General features: G+C 40.3%; 1 protein-coding gene across 1 annotated transcript in view; it reads left to right on the top strand.

The window, feature by feature from the left end:
• Nucleotides 1–3,703: 3,703 nt before the first annotated feature.
• LOC134753341 (monocarboxylate transporter 12) overlaps nucleotides 3,704–22,886 on the top strand; it is a 38,166-nt gene continuing 18,983 nt past the window's right edge. The window contains exons 1-5 of the mRNA XM_063689213.1: nucleotides 3,704–4,350; nucleotides 17,683–17,784; nucleotides 18,620–18,727; nucleotides 19,937–20,070; nucleotides 22,007–22,197. Of these exons, the coding sequence (XP_063545283.1) occupies nucleotides 4,318–4,350; nucleotides 17,683–17,784; nucleotides 18,620–18,727; nucleotides 19,937–20,070; nucleotides 22,007–22,197 (568 nt within the window). The 5' untranslated portion in view covers nucleotides 3,704–4,317. The remainder of the gene's footprint in view (nucleotides 4,351–17,682; nucleotides 17,785–18,619; nucleotides 18,728–19,936; nucleotides 20,071–22,006; nucleotides 22,198–22,886) is intronic.

Here is a 22,886-nt window from a genome sequence, read left to right as displayed (position 1 = left end):
TAATTAGTTTCCATGTTCCTACTCATATCTGTACTCCTAGCATGTAAGTGAATTGGTTTTAAACTGTAAACTTACATTGTTTCCAATAAATAATAAAATAAAAAAATAAAAAAATAAATAAATAACATGTGAAAATGAAAAATCTTAGAAAACATCGTGCCCCAAACTCGAGGGCACAGCTAAAGTAGATGGCGCTCTGCGGTGCTGCTATCTACCGTCACTGGATTGTAAAGCGTCCACTTTTGACGGCTACAGTTAAGACGAAAGGGGACGCCCGCCCCGAAACCGCCCTTCCATACAAACGTTGTCCCCACTTTCCTCTCTAGATATTAACATTAAAATATTTTTACACAATTTGATATATTTTAATCATAGCGATCGGGTCGTTTTTTTTTTGGATTTTTTCATTATTATAAGATTTAGGAGCATTTCAAAAATTTGTTTGAAACCTGTTTTTCGCTCCTTACTTTTATAACAAATAAATAAAAACGGTCAAGTGCGAGTCGGACTCGCGCACGAAGGGTTCCGTACCATTACGCAAAAAACGGCAAAAAAAATCACGTTTGTTGTATGGGAGCCCCACTTAAATATTTATTGTATTCTGCTATTAGTATTTGTTGTTATAGCGGCAACAGAAATGCGTCATCTTTGAAAATTTCAACTGTCTAGCTATCACGGTATACAGCCTGGTGACAAACGGACAGACAGACAGACAGCGGAGTCTTAGTAATAGGGTCCCGTTTTTACCCTTTGGGTACGGAACCCTAAAAACGAAAAAAATCAAACGGTCGGGCATAGCTATGACTAAAATATATAAAATTCTGTAAAAATATATCCAGGGAGGAAAATGAGGACTACGTTTGTATTGAGAATAGATCGTCCGCTTTCCTCTTAATGTACGGTGTCATACAGCGCCATCTATATCAGCAATTTTACACATCGTATACAATAATGTATACCTACTCATGGCATAAAGTTAATATGTATTTTGATGGCACGTTTTTTTTTCTTTCATGCTTAAGGTAAATATATGCACACGTCGCGCGCTCTATCAGTAGATGCGGTGCGGTCGTTGCTCCAGACGAAGATCCTCTAAAACGGATCGAAACATGTCGAGCGTTTATTCGACTCAATAATACGTGAGTAACCCTTTTAAAATAAATATAATAAATATGTTATTACCTTTATCTGTGTGTTAGAAAGATACGGGTGAATTAAGCTTCTATATGTTGTAATATTTTCTATGAAAAGGGACCTTATTGTCGATGGCGGTTACGCGATTATTAACGATGCTCCGATATAAATACAATGCCGCGCGACGCTGTGCGGCGTAAGCGCCATCGACAATAAGGTCCCTTTTCATAGAAAATGCCCCATATGTATTCCGTAGTAAATGTGATATCGTGATATATAAGTATAGTTAGTTTATTCATTGTAAAGCTCGCTAGATATCCTTCCTATGTTAGGTAATGTTTATTAGCTCATGAACTTGCTAAGCTACACTCGTAGTGCTGCATAGTAGAATCGTTTTCCCGGCACAAATATGGCTGAATAATGAAATAAAACTATGCAAACGGATTATATCGCGTATATTGAATTTATAATACATCCCGACGTTTCGAACTCTTTACAGCGTTCGTGGTCAACGGGTGACTGAGGAAAAATTACAAAATGCAAAAATACCCACATACTAAAATAATGAACAATCATAGACTACAAACTTTAAGGCTGGTTGTACATGCAAAATCGGTTCATAAGGCTAGTTATACACTATAATTATTTTTCAAGTAAAGATATATATATATACGCGATAAAACTATGCCGGCTCCAACCCTACACCACGGACCCGAGAAGATTTAATTCCCTCCTAAATTGTAGGAGGGTATCCCAATATGGGACCGGCAACAAACTCGGCGGGACACATCTTTTCAAAACATCAGAATGTCCAGCATCATCCAACACTACGGTCTCACAGTCTATGTCTCGCTTGCTCCTTTATCAGGTGGACTACAGGATCCCAAGCTGGTGGTAGAGAAAAGCCATCTTCCCTATTAAAGTTTGGATATTTCTTAATCTCAATGGCCTCGCCAGACCATTCGCCAGACTGGCGAGGCCATTGAGATTAAGAAATATCCAAACTTTAATAGGGAAGATGGCTTTTCTCTACCACCAGCTTGGGATCCTGTAGTCCACCTGATAAAGGAGCAAGCGAGACATAGACTGTGAGACCGTAGTGTTGGATGATGCTGGACATTCTGATGTTTTGAAAAGATGTGTCCCGCCGAGTTTGTTGCCGGTCCCATATTGGGATACCCTCCTACAATTTAGGAGGGAATTAAATCTTCTCGGGTCCGTGGTGTAGGGTTGGAGCCGGCATAGTTTTATCGCGTATATATATATATCTTTACTTGAAAAATAATTATAGTGTATAACTAGCCTTATGAACCGATTTTGCATGTACAACCAGCCTTAAAGTTTGTAGTCTATGATTGTTCATTATTTTAGTATGTGGGTATTTTTGCATTTTGTAATTTTTCCTCAGTCACCCGTTGACCACGAACGCTGTAAAGAGTTCGAAACGTCGGGATGTATTATAAATTCAATATACGCGATATAATCCGTTTGCATAGTTTTATTTCATGAGTAACTATCGCGGTAACCGAAGACAATATTATGGCTGAATAATGTTAAAAGTTACCTATTCTGCTTTTTAGGGTTCCGTACCCAAAGGGTAAAAACGGGACCCTATTACTAAGACTCCGCTGTCCGTCTGTCTGTCACCAGGCTGTATCTCACTAACCGTGTTAGCTAGACAGTTGAATTAAATTTTCACAGATTATGTATTTCTGTTGCCGCTATAACAACAAATACTAAAGTACGGAACCCTCGGTGGGCGAGTCCAACTCGCACTTGGCCGGTTTTTTTTTGTTTAATGCCTGAACCTACTACTGTTTCTTTTTAGCCTGATGGTTGACTGGTAGAGAATGCCTTTAGGCATTAAGTCCGCCATTTGTACTTTATTTGTTATATTGTACAATAAAGTTAAAAAAATGTAGATATTTTGCACTTATTATGTTTGTAAATGATAATGATTATAAATTATAACTACTATTAACAATAATATGAATAAATTTAAAAGTGGAAAAATTACTGCCTTGGGTGAGTTCAAGTCTCACCCAAGGCAGTAATTTTTCCACTTTTAAATTTATTCTAAGCTTAATAGCATCGATCGCAGACGTTTCTGCTTGTTAAAAATTAATATAATAATATGAATGTAATAAAAGTATGGAAACTGATACTATGCTGTGATTTGTGAGTCCCCGTGCCCCTCATATAGTATTTGCACCCCCCCAGGGGGTCGGCAGATTAGAGGAAGAAATAGTTGTCACAAGGGAGCAAAATGACATATTTACGGCGAGGCCGTACATTGAATCCTAAGCGTAATGAGGAATTCAAGTGTTAACACCCAAGGAGGAAATAATTTTGACACGCTGCTTTTCACATCACCCGTGAGGAAATTGTTATGTTCCAAAATATGATTTAACTTAAAAATATAGTATGCAAAAAGGAAAAAAAAATGTGTTCTAGACCAGAAAAGTGCCACTTTGATCCATCTTAGCAGGGAAGAAAAATGCCAGTTTGATTCCTCCTAGCGGGAAAAAAAAGCCCTTTTTCGAATAGGTGATGTGAAAACTAAATTAAAAACCGGAATTAGATTTTAAATGTCAAAAAATATGACGTCTTTCGACAAATATACAACTCTATATTTGCGCGCGACGAACGCGCTACCATCAAACAACTACCGAAAAGCCAATACTTCACAGCCAGTTTCCTATTTCATTAGCCGCATAAATAACTTTGTACAAATATCGATTGAGATGCGCGCGCATGTTCTACGTTCTTTACTCATAAGTTGTTCACGCGTCCGACCGATCGGTTGTATAGCGAAAAGTGCCAAAAACGGCTTTCATTCAAAAAAAGTAATCACCGATTTCGAACGTACCCCTTCTATCGCTGGGCCGTTGCCCAGTGCGAATTTAAAAAGTTAAAAAAAGAAAGATGTACGCGCTGCCGTAATTTTTTTACGCTCGATTTCTCGCGCGATTTAGAAGTAAAAAAGGGGGATACAAGGAATTTTTTGTACAAAAAGTCGAATAAAACTACTACAACGGCTACCTTAAGGATTTTTATTAAGCATCAAATGCATCCGGCGTTCGCTGTTAATGCTAAGCAACTTAAGCTAGGATCGACGGAGTCGGAGGATCACTTTAAGTGTGACGTGCCTATTTCATTACCTGCGCCGCCTGACATCGCGCCATGTCTTTGCCGAGAGAGTTCATCTTTAACCAGGTGAGGATATGATGTCTGGTTCTCTTTAGGTCACTCACAGTGGTACAAACATTCGTGTAGTGCTGTCAGAAACATTCGCGAGTTTCGCGAATGTGTTTTGACAGATGGTCGCACGAATTGGTACGAGGCTACGCGAAAGTTCGAATTTGCGTCTTGATGTGCGTACGCATGTTTTAATATATGCGACGCGCTACAATGTGCTACGGCGTAGCGCTGCCCCAGTGCGAGCGACGCGCTACGAGCGTAGCCGAGAACCCGCCTAACGGTAACGGGTCGCTGGCAGTGAATGTGTTAAAAAACCGACCAAGTGCGAGTCGGACTCGCGCACGAAGGGTTCCGTACCGTTACGCAAAAAACGGCAAAAAATCACGTTCGTTTTATGGGAGCCCCACTTAAATATTTATTTTATTCTGTTTTTTGTATTTGTTGTTATAGCGGCGGTCGTTATACATCATCTGTGAAAATTTCAACTTTAGCTATCACGGTTCATGAGATACAGCCTGGTGACAGACGGACAGACGGAGAGACAGGCAGCGGAATCTTAGTAATAGGGTCCCGTTTTTACCCTTTGGGTACGGAACCCTAAAAAAGCGTTCTTTATGCAAATTGACGTCAATTTCATTCATTTTGACGTCATTCGCTCGTGAATATGGCTTCTATCTCGTTCACCGCTAACCTGCGGCCGTAGCTAAAAAGTAATATGGATTGTTCGGTATTGTGTAACCAAAAAGTCCGAAGACGCTACACGACAACGTGTCCTGATTAGCCTGAATAGGCTAGCTTAGTTTGTAGTCATGCGTGCGAAAGTAGTCTTGGGTCCGAAACACGGTAAAGGCAGAACAAGTGTTATTAAGAGCCCGGTAACGATTTTGGAGCAAAAATGTAAAATTGATAGATTTAGTCGTTGAAATTATACACGTTTTGTTACGTAATATCTAAATAACAAGTATTGGTTTCCATTAGCACGTCTTCTCATCTTGCCTTTTAAAGGTCGCGAGCGTGCGTCACCGGTAATATATGAAGAAGGGGCAGTTTTTAAAAATTCATCAAAAAGTTATGGTGGTAAATTATACAAATTGATGTATAAGAACAGTTTCAGCAAATGTTGTAGATTGTTTAAGTATCAAAATTACGTTGAAATTAAGTCGATTTTCAGAGAAATTGTCACTTGTTTTGAAGTAATTTCTGGATAAAATTGATTTCGTTTAACTTTCATTTACACTACTTCAAAGTCATAAAAATAAAAATGTAGTCTGCAAAGGTGGAGTACATAGGATACGTGTAATACAAAATTACCATTTTTAGCCGACCAAAGTTTAAGAAATTTACAAATAAGACCGATAACATCTGTTCTTTACGCGCGTTTACCTAAACGTCCATCAATAAAATAAATCATTACTAATTTAGTGAGTCTGTTTTCAAAAAAAATATCTGTAAAACGGCAAGATGAGAAGACGTGCTAATAAAAACCAGTACTTGTTATTTCTATTACGTATCAAAAGGTGTACAATTTCAGCGACTTAGGTAGGGTTGCACCAAACCGTCTGTCACCATTTTAGCGCGTTCGCTAAATTTTATTGTATGGGAAGTTTCATAGTTCTCTGCTGGCTGACGTTGATCAGTCTGTTAAGGCGGTTCCCTGAGCCAGAAGGCGAAAAATCTCCTTATATGATCGTGTTTTTCTAAGAGGCGTTGATATTAGTAGACGTGGAAAAAATATATGTAGTTCTTGACTATATTATCTTTAACAACATAGCTTCCTATACACGAATTATGACACTTCACTCGATACAATTAATTCCCAAAGTAACCTCTAACTCGGACTTTTAATCCTACTTTACTCGGTTATTTATTATGTGATACTATAAACAAAAAAAAGAAGAAAAAACAATCTTAACATAAATAGTAATTTCATAGCTTTAGAATTTCGATATTGTAAGGTAACGTTTTTCAAATAAATAAAAACGGACAAAATTCGATCAAAATTGACACTTGGCGCGTATGTTCTTTCCCGTTCTTTCTTGCGAAATGTGACAAAGACAGCGGCAAACCGATGGAACGGCCTTAATTATGGTTGGTGCAATTGGCCCTAAATCTATCAATTTTACCTTTTTGCGACTAAAATCGATAACGGGCTCGCTTACTGTGGGACTAGGGCTGACTAGTCTTTGTGTAAGATGGTCTGATGATGTTTATTTCATAATATTGCACTGAGTGCATCCGAAACTGCGTCATTCGCGGCCTCCAATGACCCAGATATTTGGCGCAGTTGCGTTCCAATAAACTAAAGGACACAACCTGTAACCTTTGATAGCCTTGTGACACATGCCAAACTTTAATTTAACATTTGTATAAACTCAACTGTAATGGCGGCAGGAGTGCCAACACACTGGAAGATATCGACCTTTAAGAGGCCCACCCATTATGATGATTTTTAAGGAAGTATTAGCAGGGGTGCGAAACTCCTCGCTTCGGGCAAACTCGGCTCCGTTCTGCTCAGCATTGCTCCGAGCAATTATTACCTTCCCGTGCCGACCCTTTGCGTGCACGACCACAGATAATGACTTGAATTTTGACAACCCTAGACCCTTGACCCTTTTAGTTATTCGTAGACGTTAATAATGTAAATTTAAAAGTGGAAAAATTACTGCCTTGGGTGAGACTTGAACTCACGGCCTCAGCATCGATCGCAGACGTTTCTGCTTGTTAATAATTAATTTGTTAATAATGTAGTTTTCCTTTTTAAATATTATTGTACTTTCTGTAAGTTTGTCTATCTAATTCGAATTTTCCACTCATTAACTCTAAGGTTAGCTGGAAGATATCCCTTATAGGGATCCCTTGTACCTAAATTTATATGAATTTTATGTTAACAATTTTTTTTGTACATTAAAGTGATTTACTACTACTACTACCCTAAATAGCCGAAAGGGATAGTGCCATATATTAGAAAGGGATATCATGATTCGACCCTGAACCGCTGTCAAACTTCGGTTTTGTACGAAGTTTCCTTTCTGTACGGTAGTACTATGATTTATTCTGTTGTAAATATTAGCATAATCTCGTTTTGCGACGAGGTTTTGCAGTGGTCACTGTCTTTGTTTTGTTGCCAAATGTTTTGGTTCCGCACTCGGCTGAACCAACGGACGGGCCGAGGCCGAGGTCGTCGCTCGCAGAATCAATACTCGCAGACTGAGACTAGAATGAGGTCAGACGCGGATGTAGTTGCGAGCGTCTCACTGAACAGATATAACTTAAAACGGAACACGCAGAAGCAGCACGCATGAAGGTTTCGTACCTTCAGGCGGTAAAAAAATATAGAAAAAGGCGTAAATATCTTCCACACTTAAAAAGTTGACGGAGCGTTAGGGGCGTAGGGTCTTTTTATTATTAGTGGCTTTTTGTGAGTTTTTGTTAGCTGCAGACCTCGCGAATCCTCTTAACTCCGCCATTTTGAAAATAAACCAAAATATCCATATTACTATCGAGTGATTGCCGATCTATTAGAACAGAACAGCTAGACAGGCAGACAGCCGGTCATATGAATGGATTTAGTTTGGTAGTAACATCCTCAAGTCTGAACAAATTATCACGATCTTAATAATGTTTCGAGTATTGGTAGTTACCAATGGTCAATAGTACAGTGCCGGATTAAGCTAGCGCGGGGCCTGTAGCAAAACCTATCATGGGGCACATGGATTGTTAAAATTTTGTCGGACGAAGTGAAACTTAGGTTGTTTACGGCCACAATGCGTAGGTGCGCGAGGCCCTAAACGCGCGGGACCCGTTGCATTTTTTATTTTTTTATTTGCTACTTTTGGCACGTGGCTAATCCGCCACTGATGGTCAATAGTGTAAGTACAATGAGTTACGGCTTAATAAAAAAAAAAAAAAATTAAAATCATTTAATTCGGACGATAATACAATCCATATTTTGTTAGTTACAATTATACTTAAATTACTATGTTAGTACCTAAACTAAGATGTTGGGAGGTCCAGTGCCTAATAAGTGCACTGTCCCATCTCCCTGCCACGACGGCCAGGAGACTGTGGCGGCTGTCGCGCACCCTTCGGAGCGTCGCGGCGCAGCGCTTGCGCAGCGTCGCGTGGAAACCATCCACATGCGCGTCGGCGAACATGCCCGACGCGCTGCAGAATCGCGGCTTAGTTACGTCTTCCAACTTCGAAGTAGACAGGATACGTAGCCCCGGTAACCGAGACACCGGTATCGATTTATCACGTCTGAGAGCGTCGACCTGTCTTTATTACCCGTAATGACGGTACCGATACCGAAAGAAATTAGAAGCATGGGTATGTGTGGTATATGGGTGGGTTCAGAAATTCCGTTCGCTGGTAAAAACGGTTTCCGAATTTCAGTTTTTATGATTTATAGCCGGTTTTTTCAACTTGATCTGTACCCCCGAAGCCTCCATAAAGGAGTTGCGAGGGTTTGCAACGGAAAATAACAATACAGTATATGTACTGTCTGATTAATGTATGTGTAATTCCTGTTCCTCTAATTAATTCGTGCACTACCTGTTTATAAAAACTTTTGTTCTTCATATCCTGCTACCCTAAGGTTGTCTCACAGCGATAAGACCGCCTGTTGCTACCATTATTTACATTGTAAATCTGTTTTAAAAAAATTGTTTCTTTGTGGTGCAATAAAGAATATTTATTATTATTATTAATACAGTGTACCTACAAACAGGGGATAGTTTAGTAAGGGGTCGAATTTTTTTGCCAAAGGGCTGACGAAAAAGGGTTTATGCCAAGGGGTCGCGTTGCCAAAGATAGAAAAACACTGAGTTAATACACTGCAGGATAATAAGCCTCCTGGTGACGGTCAGCCAACCTGGGATCCATAGTTACGATAGTCGCGAACTGGCCACGTCATTTTGAAAAAAGTCCGATAACTGATCCGACAAATATTCCATATTTATCATCGAACATGCTCACCAAATTTTGCGAGAATCTGTCAAGAAATGCATACCTGTAGAGAACTTCGTGCTCGCTCGGTCAATAAACAGTCCTCCAACCAGGGATCGATAGTTGGACTATTGCCAACTACTTAAACAAACCAACGACTGCGTTCTAGACGCGACGACCTTCGAGCCCATCCCTTTTCTCACTTAATAAGAAATAAGTGTTTTACGTTGAGGGATAGATAGACGTCCACTGCTGGACATAGGCCTCCCCCAAGGCTCGCCACTCCGACCGATCCTGTGCCGCTCGCATCCAACTCTTAACTTAATAACAAAATACTCTGTTAATTGCTCGAGGATCCCATAGTTAGATTGGTTCGATTATAATGGCACCAATAGCCAATACCCTTACACCATTTCAAACAAAATAATTTTGGAGGGCGTCTATGCCTACGTAAAAAGGGCCAATCACTGGGCATTCACAATGTAATACGAATTCTTTTTATAGCTAAACCTCAAAATAAATTTTCAAAGGTAGACACATAATCTAGGAGGATATAACCAAACGGAGTAGAGGCGTTCCCCTCTGTCGAAAATAGTCGGACAATGGTCATATACTGACGTTTATCTGACATGGCAATTTTTTACGTTAATAAAATAATAATAAATATTATAGGACATTCTTACACAGATTGACTAAGTCTCACGGTAAGCCCAAGAAGGCTTGTGTTATGGGTACTCGGACAACGATATATATAATATATAAATACTTAAATACATAACACCCATGACTCAGGAACAAATATATGTACTGTACAAATATATTCACAGGCAGGGTCACTACCCACTAGGCCAGACCGGTCGTCAAAAACGTTACGTATACATTTGACGTTCCCCTCCCCCGCAAAAATCTGCAGACTTGTTGTACAGAAAATTACAGACAAGGCGTCTTCGTTTGGTTATATCCTCCTAGCACATAATACATAAGGGCAGAGAGGGAATAGGCGGCCTTATCGCATTACCCTTATACCCAACTAAGGGCCGATACAGACGGACTGCAATTTGTATGGAAATTGCCCCCTTACCCTACTAACTAGATTCCTTCTAATCATTCATTTTTCTCACCTTAAAAATCTTTTTGATCCTTACTACGCTACGAACGCCGTAGCTGCCGTAGCATGTCGTAGCACGTAGCTGCTAGCATGTTACATTTTCGTAGCGACACATTTTATTTATTTTATTGATAAAAATGTTTACATGACATTACAGCTGAACCAATGCGTCACGAAACTTAATACTAACAGCAGTAATAATACATAAAACAGCAACAATTATAACAACAACATGACGTAGGAGTTTCGCGAGTCATGCATGCTAGAGAAAAACTTGAATTAAGGGCCCTATTTGACACATCGGGATGTCAGGACGTGACACAATATTTTTATTGGCAAATTAATTACTGTAGGTCATCCAGTATCGGTGGGCGGATAGAGTGGAGGTACATCTTTGGGAGCTCGGCGTCAGTAAAAATTGGCGTGAATCCGCGCAGGACCGGGTAAAATGGCGTGTTAATAGACTATTTCTTTTGTAATTTTTCTGACGTATTCCTTTTTGGATCCCCTACATTCATAAACTGCTAAAATTATAGAACTCCTCCCCTTTTAGGCCAAGCAATAAGAAGGTATAGAGGGAAATGCTAGGAACACGATTTTTGACTTCGTAGCTTTGTTTGGACTAGTTAGGAGGTGAACATATCAAAAGCCCCCGGCCGTAACCCTGGTGCCGGGAGGAGAGTGGGGTTTGAATGTTCCATTTTTCGGTTTTTCGATTATATCTCGAGAACTATGCGTCTGGAGGACATGGCCACTTATACAAAATGAAAAGTGATTGAAAGCATTACCCTATATAACTTTTTTGAGCATTTATTTCCTGGCCTAGTTCGGATAAAAATCATAATTTTGAACAAAAATACCGACCGATTTCATCGATTTAAATTAACATAAATATTTAAAACAGTCAATCACGACATTTCACAATTCGTAAACAAATCGGTAAAGTAACTACGCAATAAGTGTGTTACGCCATTGATTTAGGTAGTTACCGAAGACATACCGACCGGTACAAGTCTGTACCAGGACGGAGAACTACTAAATGCTAGTTTAATATTGATTAAAGCCAGTAAAATAGAAAGTTAACTGCGGAAAAGGAATGCTGAGCTGTCTAGACTAAACCCAAAGAGTAGTATAATATGACTAAATCCTAGTCTAAGTTAAGACGACCCCTATGTCTCAATTTTAAGGAGCCCACTGATTATCAGTCCGTCGGACGATATCAGCCTGTCAGCTACCCAGGTAGCAAAGTGACGTCAGGGACATCATAATGACGTGATAATTATTATTTATTTATTATTTATTATTATTTATTTATTTACAAAAACATGTCCGGCTCACAGCGGAGGCCAAACGCCATGACATGGGAAAAAACATTTCATACACAACACAAGACAAGTAAAACACAACAAAACAAACAATTCATCATAAATAACATAATTAAACATAATAAAACAACATTCGGGCATATCTCCCAACCGCCTCAGTCTAGGGACGTGTGACAAAAACATTTAAATATTCGGATATTTTTGAGCACAAAAGACACAACTTGTCATTAAAAAGGTCAGCATCCTGGACCGAGCCAACTAAACCGTTTAGAAGTTTGAGGGCTCTCAGCGTGGGCGCTCGGCGCGCGTACTGCGTGCGCGTCACGGGGACTGCGAAAAGCGCGTGCCGGCGTCGAGCGCCCGCGCGCACATAGTCGTTGGGGACGAACAGCCGTATGCTTGAGAGCACACAAGGATTATCCACTTTGCCCCGGAAAAGCAAATAATGACGTAATTATGACGTCATTGTGACGTCAGCGACGTCATAATCACGTATAAATGCTGTTAGGGTATAACAAAAAGTTGACGGTTCCGAACAACTGAGTACTTTTTAACCGACTTCAAGATTTCAAAAGGAGGAGGTTATCAATTCGGTTGTATGTTTTTTTTTTGTTTGTTACTCCATAACTCCGTCATTTCTGGACCGATTTTGAAAATTCTTTTTTTGTTTGTAAGTATATACATACAGATTGGTCCCGTTTTTGTCAAAACGCAGTTCTGATGATGGGATCCATAAGGAATCGAGGGAACTCCTCAAATGTTAAAGGCTTACATATATTGATTTTAGTATTTTCATCAACAAATCAAGCACTTACATTTAAAAAAGTGACATTTGGTGCAGTGGAACTGCTGATGATGATCAGAATGGAACTCTTTAATGACGCATAGTTCACGTTTGGCGATTTGTCCTCTTCGTTCTGTTTGTTAAGCAAGTTAGGTTTTCAAGAAACATGTTTGTCAAGCTCGAGTTCTGATGATGGGATCCATGAGTAATCGAGGGACCTCCTCAAATGTGAAAGGCATACATATAGTGATTTTTGTATTTTTATCAACAAATCCAGCATTTCCATTTTAAAAAGTGACATTTGATGAAGTGGAACTGCTGATGATGATCAGAATGGAACTCTTTAATGACGCATAGTTTACGTTTGGCGATTTGTCCTCTTCTTTATGTTTGTTAAGCAACTTAAGTTTTTAAGACATATTTTTGTCAAGCTCGAGTTCTGATGATGAGACCCATGAGGAACCGCGGGAACTCCTCAAATGTGAAAGGCATACATATTGTGATTTTTGTATTTTCATCAACAAACCCAGCATTTGCATTTAAAAAAGTGACATTTGATGAAGTGGAACTGCTGATGATGATCAGAATGGAACTCTTCAATGACACATAGTTCACGTTTGGCGACTTGTTCTCTTCCTTATGGACCCAGACCCAAACTTGGACCCGGAAATGCTACTAGAAAAGTGGGTTAGGTTAGGTTAGAACTGTACTGTGACCCTTACAGAAACGAAATGCTATCAGAAAAGTAGGTTAGGTTAGAACTGCAACCCTTACAAAAACGAAATGCTACTAGAAAAGTGGGTGGTTTTACCTCCTTTTCTACATTATTAGGCAATATTATAATAATTAGGCAATTAGGCAAAATTAGTCAAAAGATGGATTAGGATTATTAGGCAAAATATGCTGTCTTTTTCATTTCATTGTCTGGAATCTAAGAGTGCACCATCAAATAATAAGTAAACTTTCATCGGCATCCCCCATTGAAGTCGGTTTTTTTTTTTTTAAATTATCTTTCCACAAGTAACTAATACTCATCATTAGTTACCTCTGGAAAGAAAAGTACAGTCAGCGATAAGCTTGTACCAAAAATTGAAATTTTGCCAAAAACTTATTGTATGATAATGACACAAGCCTCCGTCATCATGCTGTTCACAGGTTCACGATGGCGTAGGCTTGTGTCAGTCACGTGGTTCGCGAGTCTCGGAAGAGAGTACCAGGCGGACTATATTATACCATGGATGCTGGGATGGGGCTATTTCGTGACACTTTATTTTCACTTTTTTTATTCCGTAGACTAAAATGACGTTTCATGTGTAGGACATGACATTTCTTAGTGCCACATGAAATGTCATTTTAGTCTACGGAATAAAAAAACAGAATATATGTTCTTTTAATGTATGTCCATAGAGTAACTTATACTAGAGCGGTACTGTCATAGTAAATTTTGTAACCCCAGTAAATTCACTGCCATCTGTCGACACACTTTAAAACTAAAAATAAATATTTATAAAAATACGATAAAATGTATTTAAATATGGATATATGATTTTTTTTATTCGCATTAATTATTTTTATGATTTTGACTCATGTTCTTTCACTGATATGCGTTAAAATTATAAATAACAAACGAAACCGTCAACGCCCTCTATACGAGTGTAGGCCAAAACTAGTGGCGCCCTCTGATCGAGAATCAAATTTTCGTGATTTTCGAGGCACGTTTTTTCCTTAGACTGTATCCATCTATTACGGAGTTATATCTATCTTTGGTATGTCTAATAATCTTATTTACAACGACGGGACTTAATCGCGTAAAATAAGTTTTAAATTGACCGACGTTTCGAGGACGGCGTTGTCCCCGTGGTCTCGGAGAAGACTGGCTAAAGTTGACATCAACATCTTCTAGGCGCGCGAGTTTTTCGAACTACCCGCACTTGGTCTTGTTTATTAACTTGAACGTTTTGCGCACTAGGGATGCTACCGGGTCGACACACAACACTCACAATATTCGATTTTTCAACTTTCGATATTTGGTTTCGCTTACACTTACTAATGACTGGGTTCCATGTGGATGAGATCTGAAAACCTTCATCTCGATTAAAATTTCTATGTTTCTTGATTTCAATGGCTTCACGGATTTTTCTGCTATAAAACCCACGAAAACTTATTTTACGCGATTAAGTCCCGTCGTTGTAAATAATAATGAGTAAAAACCGTGAAAGTTTAAATCAGTGTTATGTCTAATATTGTCTGTGTGTTAACGAATAAAAACTATTATATTATATTCTACATATATTACTAAGACCAATTATCTACATAATCATAAAACCAACTTTCGATACATCTGGGGGCCTAACCAAGATGCCAATCGTTTACGCTACGACAACGAAACGCTTTCTGTCTCTACTTTAACTTACATATTGGTGCGATAGAGATAGATAGCGTTTTGCTGTCATATCGCAAACGATTGGCAATTTGGCTAGGCACCCTGGTCGCGTGTCGTAAGTAAGTTTCAGTCAGCCAATGGCCTGCGATGATGGCATTGATTTCCACTGAAGGTCTCCACGCTCGATAATGCTCTGAAAAGGCTGACATGGTTGAGTGCAAGGTTAAAGCCCTTTGAGAGCCCTTTAAGTGAAAGGTAACATAACACATACATTGCGAGTATAGGTAGGTGCTCAGCCTATTTTGCCTGACTTCATGTTTACGGCAACGACATAAAAGATCTACCAAAGGCCAGTTAACCCATTAGAAGTGCCAGGCCTATATCCTATATGATACAGTATGTAGTTTTTGTATGAAAAATTACCTAAATTGACTAGAAAGTTTTAGAAGACGTAAAATAATTCAGTATTTAATGTGTTGTTCTATATAGTTCTACGTAAGTAAGTATGTACAGTATAGGTTCAATTACGTTGTAAAAAATTCATATGTGTCGTTTTCAAGTAAAAGGTACCACATTGTCGCTTGCCATAAGGACGCCCTGACAGGTTTTTCGTATAAAGCTACAAGCAATTTTCGTCCTTATGGTAAGCGACAATGTGGTACCTTTTGATTGAAAACGTCACATATACTGACTAGTGACCGTTTAATGATGGCTGTATTGATTTCCTTTGATGGGCTGCTGCTCGATAGGCTGAAAGACGCGATGGATAAGTACATAGAAGGTCAGAACCTTTAGAGCCCTTTACATCAAAGGCAGGTACATAATTGGGTAGTTGACAATTTTTAGGGTTCCGTACCCAAAGGGTAAAAACGGGACCCTATTACTCAGACTCCGCTGTCCGTCCGTCTGTCACCACTCACCAGGCTCTGTTTCTTACGAACCGTGATAGATAGACAGTTGAAATTTTCATAGATGATGTATTTCTGTTGCCTCTATAACAACAAATACTAAAAACAGAATATACAACAAACGTAATTTTTTTGCCGTTTTTTGCGTAATGGTACCGGAACCCTTGGTGCGCGAGTCCGACTCGCACTTGGCCGGTTCTTACGCTCGTATAATACTGACAGTGACCGTATAATGATGCCCGTATTGATTTCCGTTGAAGGGCTTGCTGCTCAATATATCAAGGATGAGTCATTCTTGCGCGTCATGGGGCAGCGAAATTTACTGGAAAATCTTGTTCACGCCTCCCCAAGGGGGTGGGGGTGAACAGGGTGAATTTAATGCGTGGGTGATGTAAACCTGAGTCAGCTGATTAGCTGCTGTTTGTGAAATATGCATAGTGCCTGGCTAATGGCTATAGTCTTAAGCAGGCTAATACCAAAGATAAATATAACTCCGTAATAGATGGATACAGTCTAAGGAAAAAACGTGCCTCGAAAATCAAGAAAATTTGATTCTCGTTCAGAGGGCGCTACTAGTTTTGGCCTACAGTCGTATAGATGGCGTTGACGGTTTCGTTTGTTATTTGACCATTTTAACGCATATCAGTGAAAGAACATGGGTCAAAATCATAAAAATAATTAATGCAAATAAAAAAAATCATTTATCTATATTTAAATACATTTTATCGTATTTTTATAAATCTTCATTTTTAGTTTTAAAGTGTGTCGACAGATGGCAGTGAATTTACTGGGGTTACAAAATTTACTATGACAGTACCGCTCTAGTATAAGTTACTCTATGCTAATACCTAATACTTACAACTACGAAGAAAAGAAAAACAAGCAGTCATTTTGAAAAGTATTACATGACTATCGGGGCCGGATTTAGGTGAGAGGAAACATGCGTTTTTTAGGGTTCCGTACCCAAAGGGTAAAAACGGAACCCTATTACTAAGACTCCGCTGTCCGTCTGTCCGTCTGTCTGTCTATCACCAGGCTGTACCGTGAACCGTGTCTCATGAACCGTGATAGCTAGACAGTTGAAATTTTCACAGAAGATGTATTTCTGTTGCCGCTATAACAACAAATACTAAAAATACTAAAAACAGAATAATATAAATATTTAAATGAGGCTCCCATATAACAAACGTGATTTTTTTGCTGTTTTTTTCCGTAATGGTACGGAACCCTTCGTGCGCGAGTCCGACTCGCACTTGGCCGGTTTTTATGAAACCTCAATGCTGCAGATATTGCAGGCAAAAAGGATCTAATATCTAAGCCCTCATAGTGATGTAATGACGCTCGTGCTCCGTTTAATGTAATCAAATCACTTGTCACTTCCCTTTCGTGGTAAGTAGTATGGAAATAAATGTTTCCACCATAAAAAAAAAAAAAAAAAGTAGTATGTTCGCGATCCCATAAGGCCCCCAAATGGCATATGGCAGAGAAACGCATGTGTGGGTTTAGTGGGGGTAAGCTCGTACCCCTCTTTCTCAGTGCAAAGAGAGGTGAGAGTCCAACATACCTATTATTCTTCTTCTTCTTCTTCCTCAGGGAGTATGCGTCCACTGTTGAGCATACGCCTCTCCAAAACCCCTTCAAGCAGCCCGATTTGCTGCTTCTCCAGAGTGGGCCCGCAATCTTTTTAATATCATCCTCCCACCCGCCCTTCCTCATCTCCCCCCCCCCCATGTGCTCATCGTAAACAAAAAGACATCCCAATAAGCCCTAATATTCTCCTGGGTTGCTTTCGTAAAAACTAGTGCCCGTGCCAATCCTTGGGATTGTGCCGGGAAAATGTTAGGAATAGTTTAGAAAGTACTAGACATCTTTCTGATGCTGAACATTGTTCACAGGAGCTGTCCAAGCTGGACCCTCACATCCTGGGCACCTCGGCGCCCCCGACGACCGTCGCTCCTCTCTCCTGCTCCATCGACCTGCCCACTGATGCCATCGAGGTAAGTTTCTATCCTTTTCAAGTTGGACGCCCAAATTCAAATCGATGTGGCATGGCCTACTTGTAGTTAGAAGGAGGATACGGCAAACCAGGGACCTTAAACCATCTCGCGGACTTCTGGCCGAATGATGTCATACTACTGTGTATGTATGTAGGCGGTTTTAGGGGAACTGCTGAATCCTACACCGGGACAAGTAACTTAGGCCCATAGACACTAAAAACTAAAAATCATTTTGGCGACTTATCAATCTGCTGCGTCTACTCTATCTACCTCACACGCCGAACTTCGCCAAATTGTGGGCATCTTTATCTTTTACTCCAATTAAGGCATAATTGACGCCCTACGCTGCTGTCTACGTTTAAAATGGCGATGGGCTGGCCATGTAGCACGCTATAACGATAAGCGATGGACAGCAGAAATAACTAGATGGAAAGGTCCCAGTGGAAAAAGACGACAAGCACGACCTACTAAGCGATGGAGCGATGACATCATAGCTACAGCTGGAAAAGAGTGGATAAACCAAGCTAAAGACAGAGAAAACTGGATAAAACTGGAGGAGGCCTATACCCAGACAGGGGTTCCTATCCAAGAAAATGATGATGAAACAATTAAATAGTAAAGCAAATAACTTGAGATGGGAAAAAACGGCTTTAATAATAATAATAAGGCGTAATTAGAGTGACAGAGCAAAAAGCCCGCAATTTGTGAACTTCGGTGTTCGTAGTAGGCCCCGGTGTAAGATTCCACAGATTCCCCTGAAACTGGCAAAATATCACATCCTTTAACGTCACCATTCAACCTTACTATGTTGATAATTATTTTGTTGTGTGTACAGGCAACCCTGTCCCCGGATAAGTCAGGATCGCTGCTGTCGGTACAATCGGCCCCGCCAGAGCAGAGGGAGCGGCCCCACAGTCTCATGCTCGAGCTGCCGTTAGCCACTGTAAGTAAGGAAAAATGCAATTACGCATACCACTCGGGCGTGGAGACGAACCCGAGTGGTTATGTGGGACTCCTTGTTTTGGGCTAATGGGACCCACTAAACAACCCCCCGTCTGCCGCAATTGTGCTGTAGCGGTGGGCTGTAGGAACGCTCGCGCTTTACTTCTACAGCATCACCAGCACCAGTCCGTGTTTGCGGACCACCGCCTCCGGAGGCCCTTGGTGGCCTCTTTTAAACCATCTCTACCTAGTCCAGGGGACTTTAAGCCACTGTAAGTATATAGTCGAGGATGTAACCATCATCCTAGAGCAGGGGATGAGGTACATTTGCAATTCTTTTAGTCTCGAATAAAGGAAATTTCAGAGTAAATGAATAAATACTCTTTGAAATTCCCGAAAACGATAATTTCAACTGCGAATGTCTCCTTGCCTTGCTTGTCCTAGCATGAACCGTCTGAGTCCATTCTTGAAGTCGTGCTAGATGTATGGAGTCGCGCGCGAGAACGCTTTAGCGGAAGCCGCTCGACCCCAATTTCAAAGGAATACCGCAAAACGATGTACAGGTTAGCCGTTTGGCACACGCATACTAGAGGTCAAAACAAAATTTTTGACCCGCAGTTCCTAAAAAAAATTCGCTGGGGGGGGGAGTGGTCATTGTGTGCCAAACGGCTAACCTGTACATCGATTTGCGGTATTTTTATACGAACGGGTTAGACTACATCTCATACTCGCAGGTCTGAAGATCAAACCTGAACCCAGTTTTCCTTTTCTAGAATTAACGGAAAGATATTAATAACTATTTATTTGACAATTAAACTGCGTTTATAACTGATAGTGTTGCTTCAGCGCACCCGAGAAAACTGACTTAAGATTTACAGGCATTTTGAAAGTCAGTCTTATAAGTCCCCTATTAGGGTTCCGTACCCAAAGCGTAAAAACGGGACCCTATTACTAAGACTCCGCTGTCTATCTGTCTGTTCGTTTGTCCCAGTTTCAATTTTCACAGATAATGTTTTTCTGTTGCCGCTATAACAACAAATACTAAAAACAAAATAAAATAAATATTAAAATGGGGCTCCCATACAACAAACGTGATTTTTTTGCCGTTTTTTTTGCGTAATGGTACGGAACCCTTCTTGCGCGAGCCCGACTCGCACTTGGCCGGTTTTTTTACAAAAGATCCAAATAACAAGACAATAAATAATTTCAGCAAGTGGGCGCGTACCTATCCGCGATGTCCCCCACCGAGCAGGAGGAGGACTCCCTGCTGACGTTGTCGTCGGTCACGGCGCGGCCGCTGCTCGCCGCGTCCAAGAAGCTGCGCTCCGATACCACTAGCGAGTCGTAAGTTTTACACAATCAATCATAGGATCAGCCTCTATAATGACCATAAAAATGACGCTCTTAAGAATACACGTGTATTCGGGTACCCTCATACTCTTACATAATCAACTTGCATCAAACGCGTTTTAAACAACTTTTTCTCGGGCCCTATTTCTCGTATACCCTGCTTCTCTACTATGTGTGTATCTAAATCTATTTCTATAAAGAAAAGTACCTACTGTATGTAATTGCATGAATTCTATAGTATTTTAAATTGTTTTTTTTTTCTTATTTACTCGTAATGCATGTTAATTACAAGATGTATTGTTTTGCAAAGATGTGTCCCGCCGAATTTGTTACCGGTCCCATATTGGGATACTCTCCTCCAGTTGAGGGGGGATTTAAATCTTCTCGGGCAGAGGTAGGGTTAGAGCCGGCGTATTTGACGTTCATAAGTGCATTGTAAAAAAAAAACATTTATTCTGGCGAAATAAACCCTATTTAACATTTTCTTATTCTGCCAAACTGCAAGGCAGTTTGTTGGCAGAGGGGACTCCCTTAATACAGATGGGTAGTCTTAGCTAATTACATACTAAGTACATAGCCTACATAGGTACATCTTAGTGTAATATGCCTACTTGAATAATAAACTATCTTAAGATAAGACATCTTATCTCTCCCTACCTCTCTCTGTACTACGAGTATGATATCCGAGAAACATCCGACGGCGTTGTTACTGGCATTAGGGTCCAGCAACTTTGCTTGGAGCGTTTCCCAGTTAGGCGTGTCAAAAGACCCAGTAGACGCACGATCTAATGAAGTCTATTGGGTCAAAGTGGCAAACTATCTTTTTTTTTTCTTGATGGACTTGAGGGCGGTGTTGCCCGTAGCCAATGTCACGTAAAAGGGTAGGCACAAAATAAATGCTCTTAGAGCACGACGCTGTTCGGTGGTTGTTGTAGTTGTCTCGTAAAACCGATAGCTGGATTTTACGAGAAGCACGTGGACTACCGGCCGTTGACTCCAAAATGGTGCTTAAACACGCTTTGAGATTAATTCTCCATTCACTGCACACTACCACATTAGATTATTGTATAATAAAGCTATCGATATTACACTTTAAACAATATTAATGAGCAAAAAACAAAGGAATTAATCACGAGGCTACTATCAAGATGGCGTTCGAACCGGAAGTCCTGGCAAACTATCGCTTATAGTAGATCCTTTAGAGCAGTCATACTCAACCTTTTTTAATGAGGGCCACAAAGATGGTTTTGCCTCGTGCCCGGGACGGAAGATGAATTTGCTTTGAACTGACGTTCGGGTAATGTTTATACCAGGATCACCTGGTGGGCTAATTAAAAAAGCCCGGCGGGCCGCAGGTTGATTACCGCTGCTTTAGAGGTAGGTAAACGATTAGAACTCTTGGTGTGACGCTGTTTTTAGGGTTCCGTACCCAAAGGGTAAAAACGGGACCCTATTACTAAGACTCCGCTGTCCGTCTGTCTGTCTGTCACCAGGCTGTATCTCATGAACCGTGATAGCTAGACAGTTGAAATTTTCACAGATGATGTATTTCTGTTGCCGCTATAACAACAAATACTAAAAACAGTTGGTTGACGTAACTGGTGACCGAAGAGCTGGCGGCTTTCTCGCACAACGTATCAGCATTGCGATACAGCGGGGAAATGCCGCCAGCATCCTTGGTACAATGCCTCAAGGGCCTATTTTAGATTTAAGCTAGTTATTAATTTCGTTTACGTAGTACCACTATATATATCTTGTATGTAAATAAATTTGAAAACAGAATAATATAAATATTTAAATGGGGCTCCCATACAACAAACGTGATTTTTTTGCTGTTTTTTTTCGTAATGGTACGGAACCCTTCGTGCGCGAGTCCGACTCGCACTTGGCCGGTTTTTTAATTATTTTTAACTGGAAACTTGTATTCCAGCACGTCTCCCCCGGACGGTGGTTATGGCTGGGTGGTGGTGTTCGGCGCTTTCATGGTGCAGTTCTGGGTGGCGGGGCTCTTCAAGTCCTACGGCGTGCTGTACGTGGAGATCATGGAGACCTTTCCGGACAGCTCCGAGTCCGTGGCCTCCTGGATACCGGCGGCCCTGTCCACCTTATGTCTCGCTCTAGGTAAGATAACCTTAATATCCCAAGAGCTTTTAAGATTTAAATTAAAGAAGGATCATCGTGGCTAAAGGCGGCTCCTGATCAGGACATCACAAGGATTAAGTACAACTTTAGAAGATCTTAGGGCTAAGGTCAGGTTTATTCGCAATTTTTGTTATGGTAAGCTCCACCCATGGACCACCATAATGCCTAAGAGGATCGCATCATGAAAACGATTAAAAAACACTACATGTGCTAAATATATGTGCCATTCTCAACCAAAAGGGTACTTATTGTCGCTTGTCAGTAAGGCGCTATTTCCATATAGCTTCAATTAGAAATCAACCTTATCGACAAGCGTCAATGTACCTTTTGATTGAGAACATCACATATGTACAATACCGCTTTAGGCACTCGTATTTACAAAATCGACTTTCAGAATTATACCGCTAAGTCGCAATCGGGTAACAGTTTTTTGTGCAGTTTACTTTTTTAATTTAACAGACATATCGAGCTTCAAAATGATGTGCAGAATATTCGTGTACATTGCCTATTTACCAAATGGTAAGCGTAAAAAAAATCCATAAATCGTTTTCCAGTACAAAATCGTTTTATTTTGTATGAACTAGTACTGTAGTACATAAGGGTTTTTTAAATCGTTGCATAAAGTAAACTCGAAATTTTAAAGGATGTCTTTGGCAATAATTTGAGGC

This window comes from Cydia strobilella, chromosome 26, assembly GCF_947568885.1.
Source record: "Cydia strobilella chromosome 26, ilCydStro3.1, whole genome shotgun sequence".
NCBI classification, from domain to species: Eukaryota; Metazoa; Arthropoda; class Insecta; order Lepidoptera; family Tortricidae; genus Cydia; species Cydia strobilella.
This window is presented reverse-complemented; position numbering and strand designations above follow the sequence as displayed.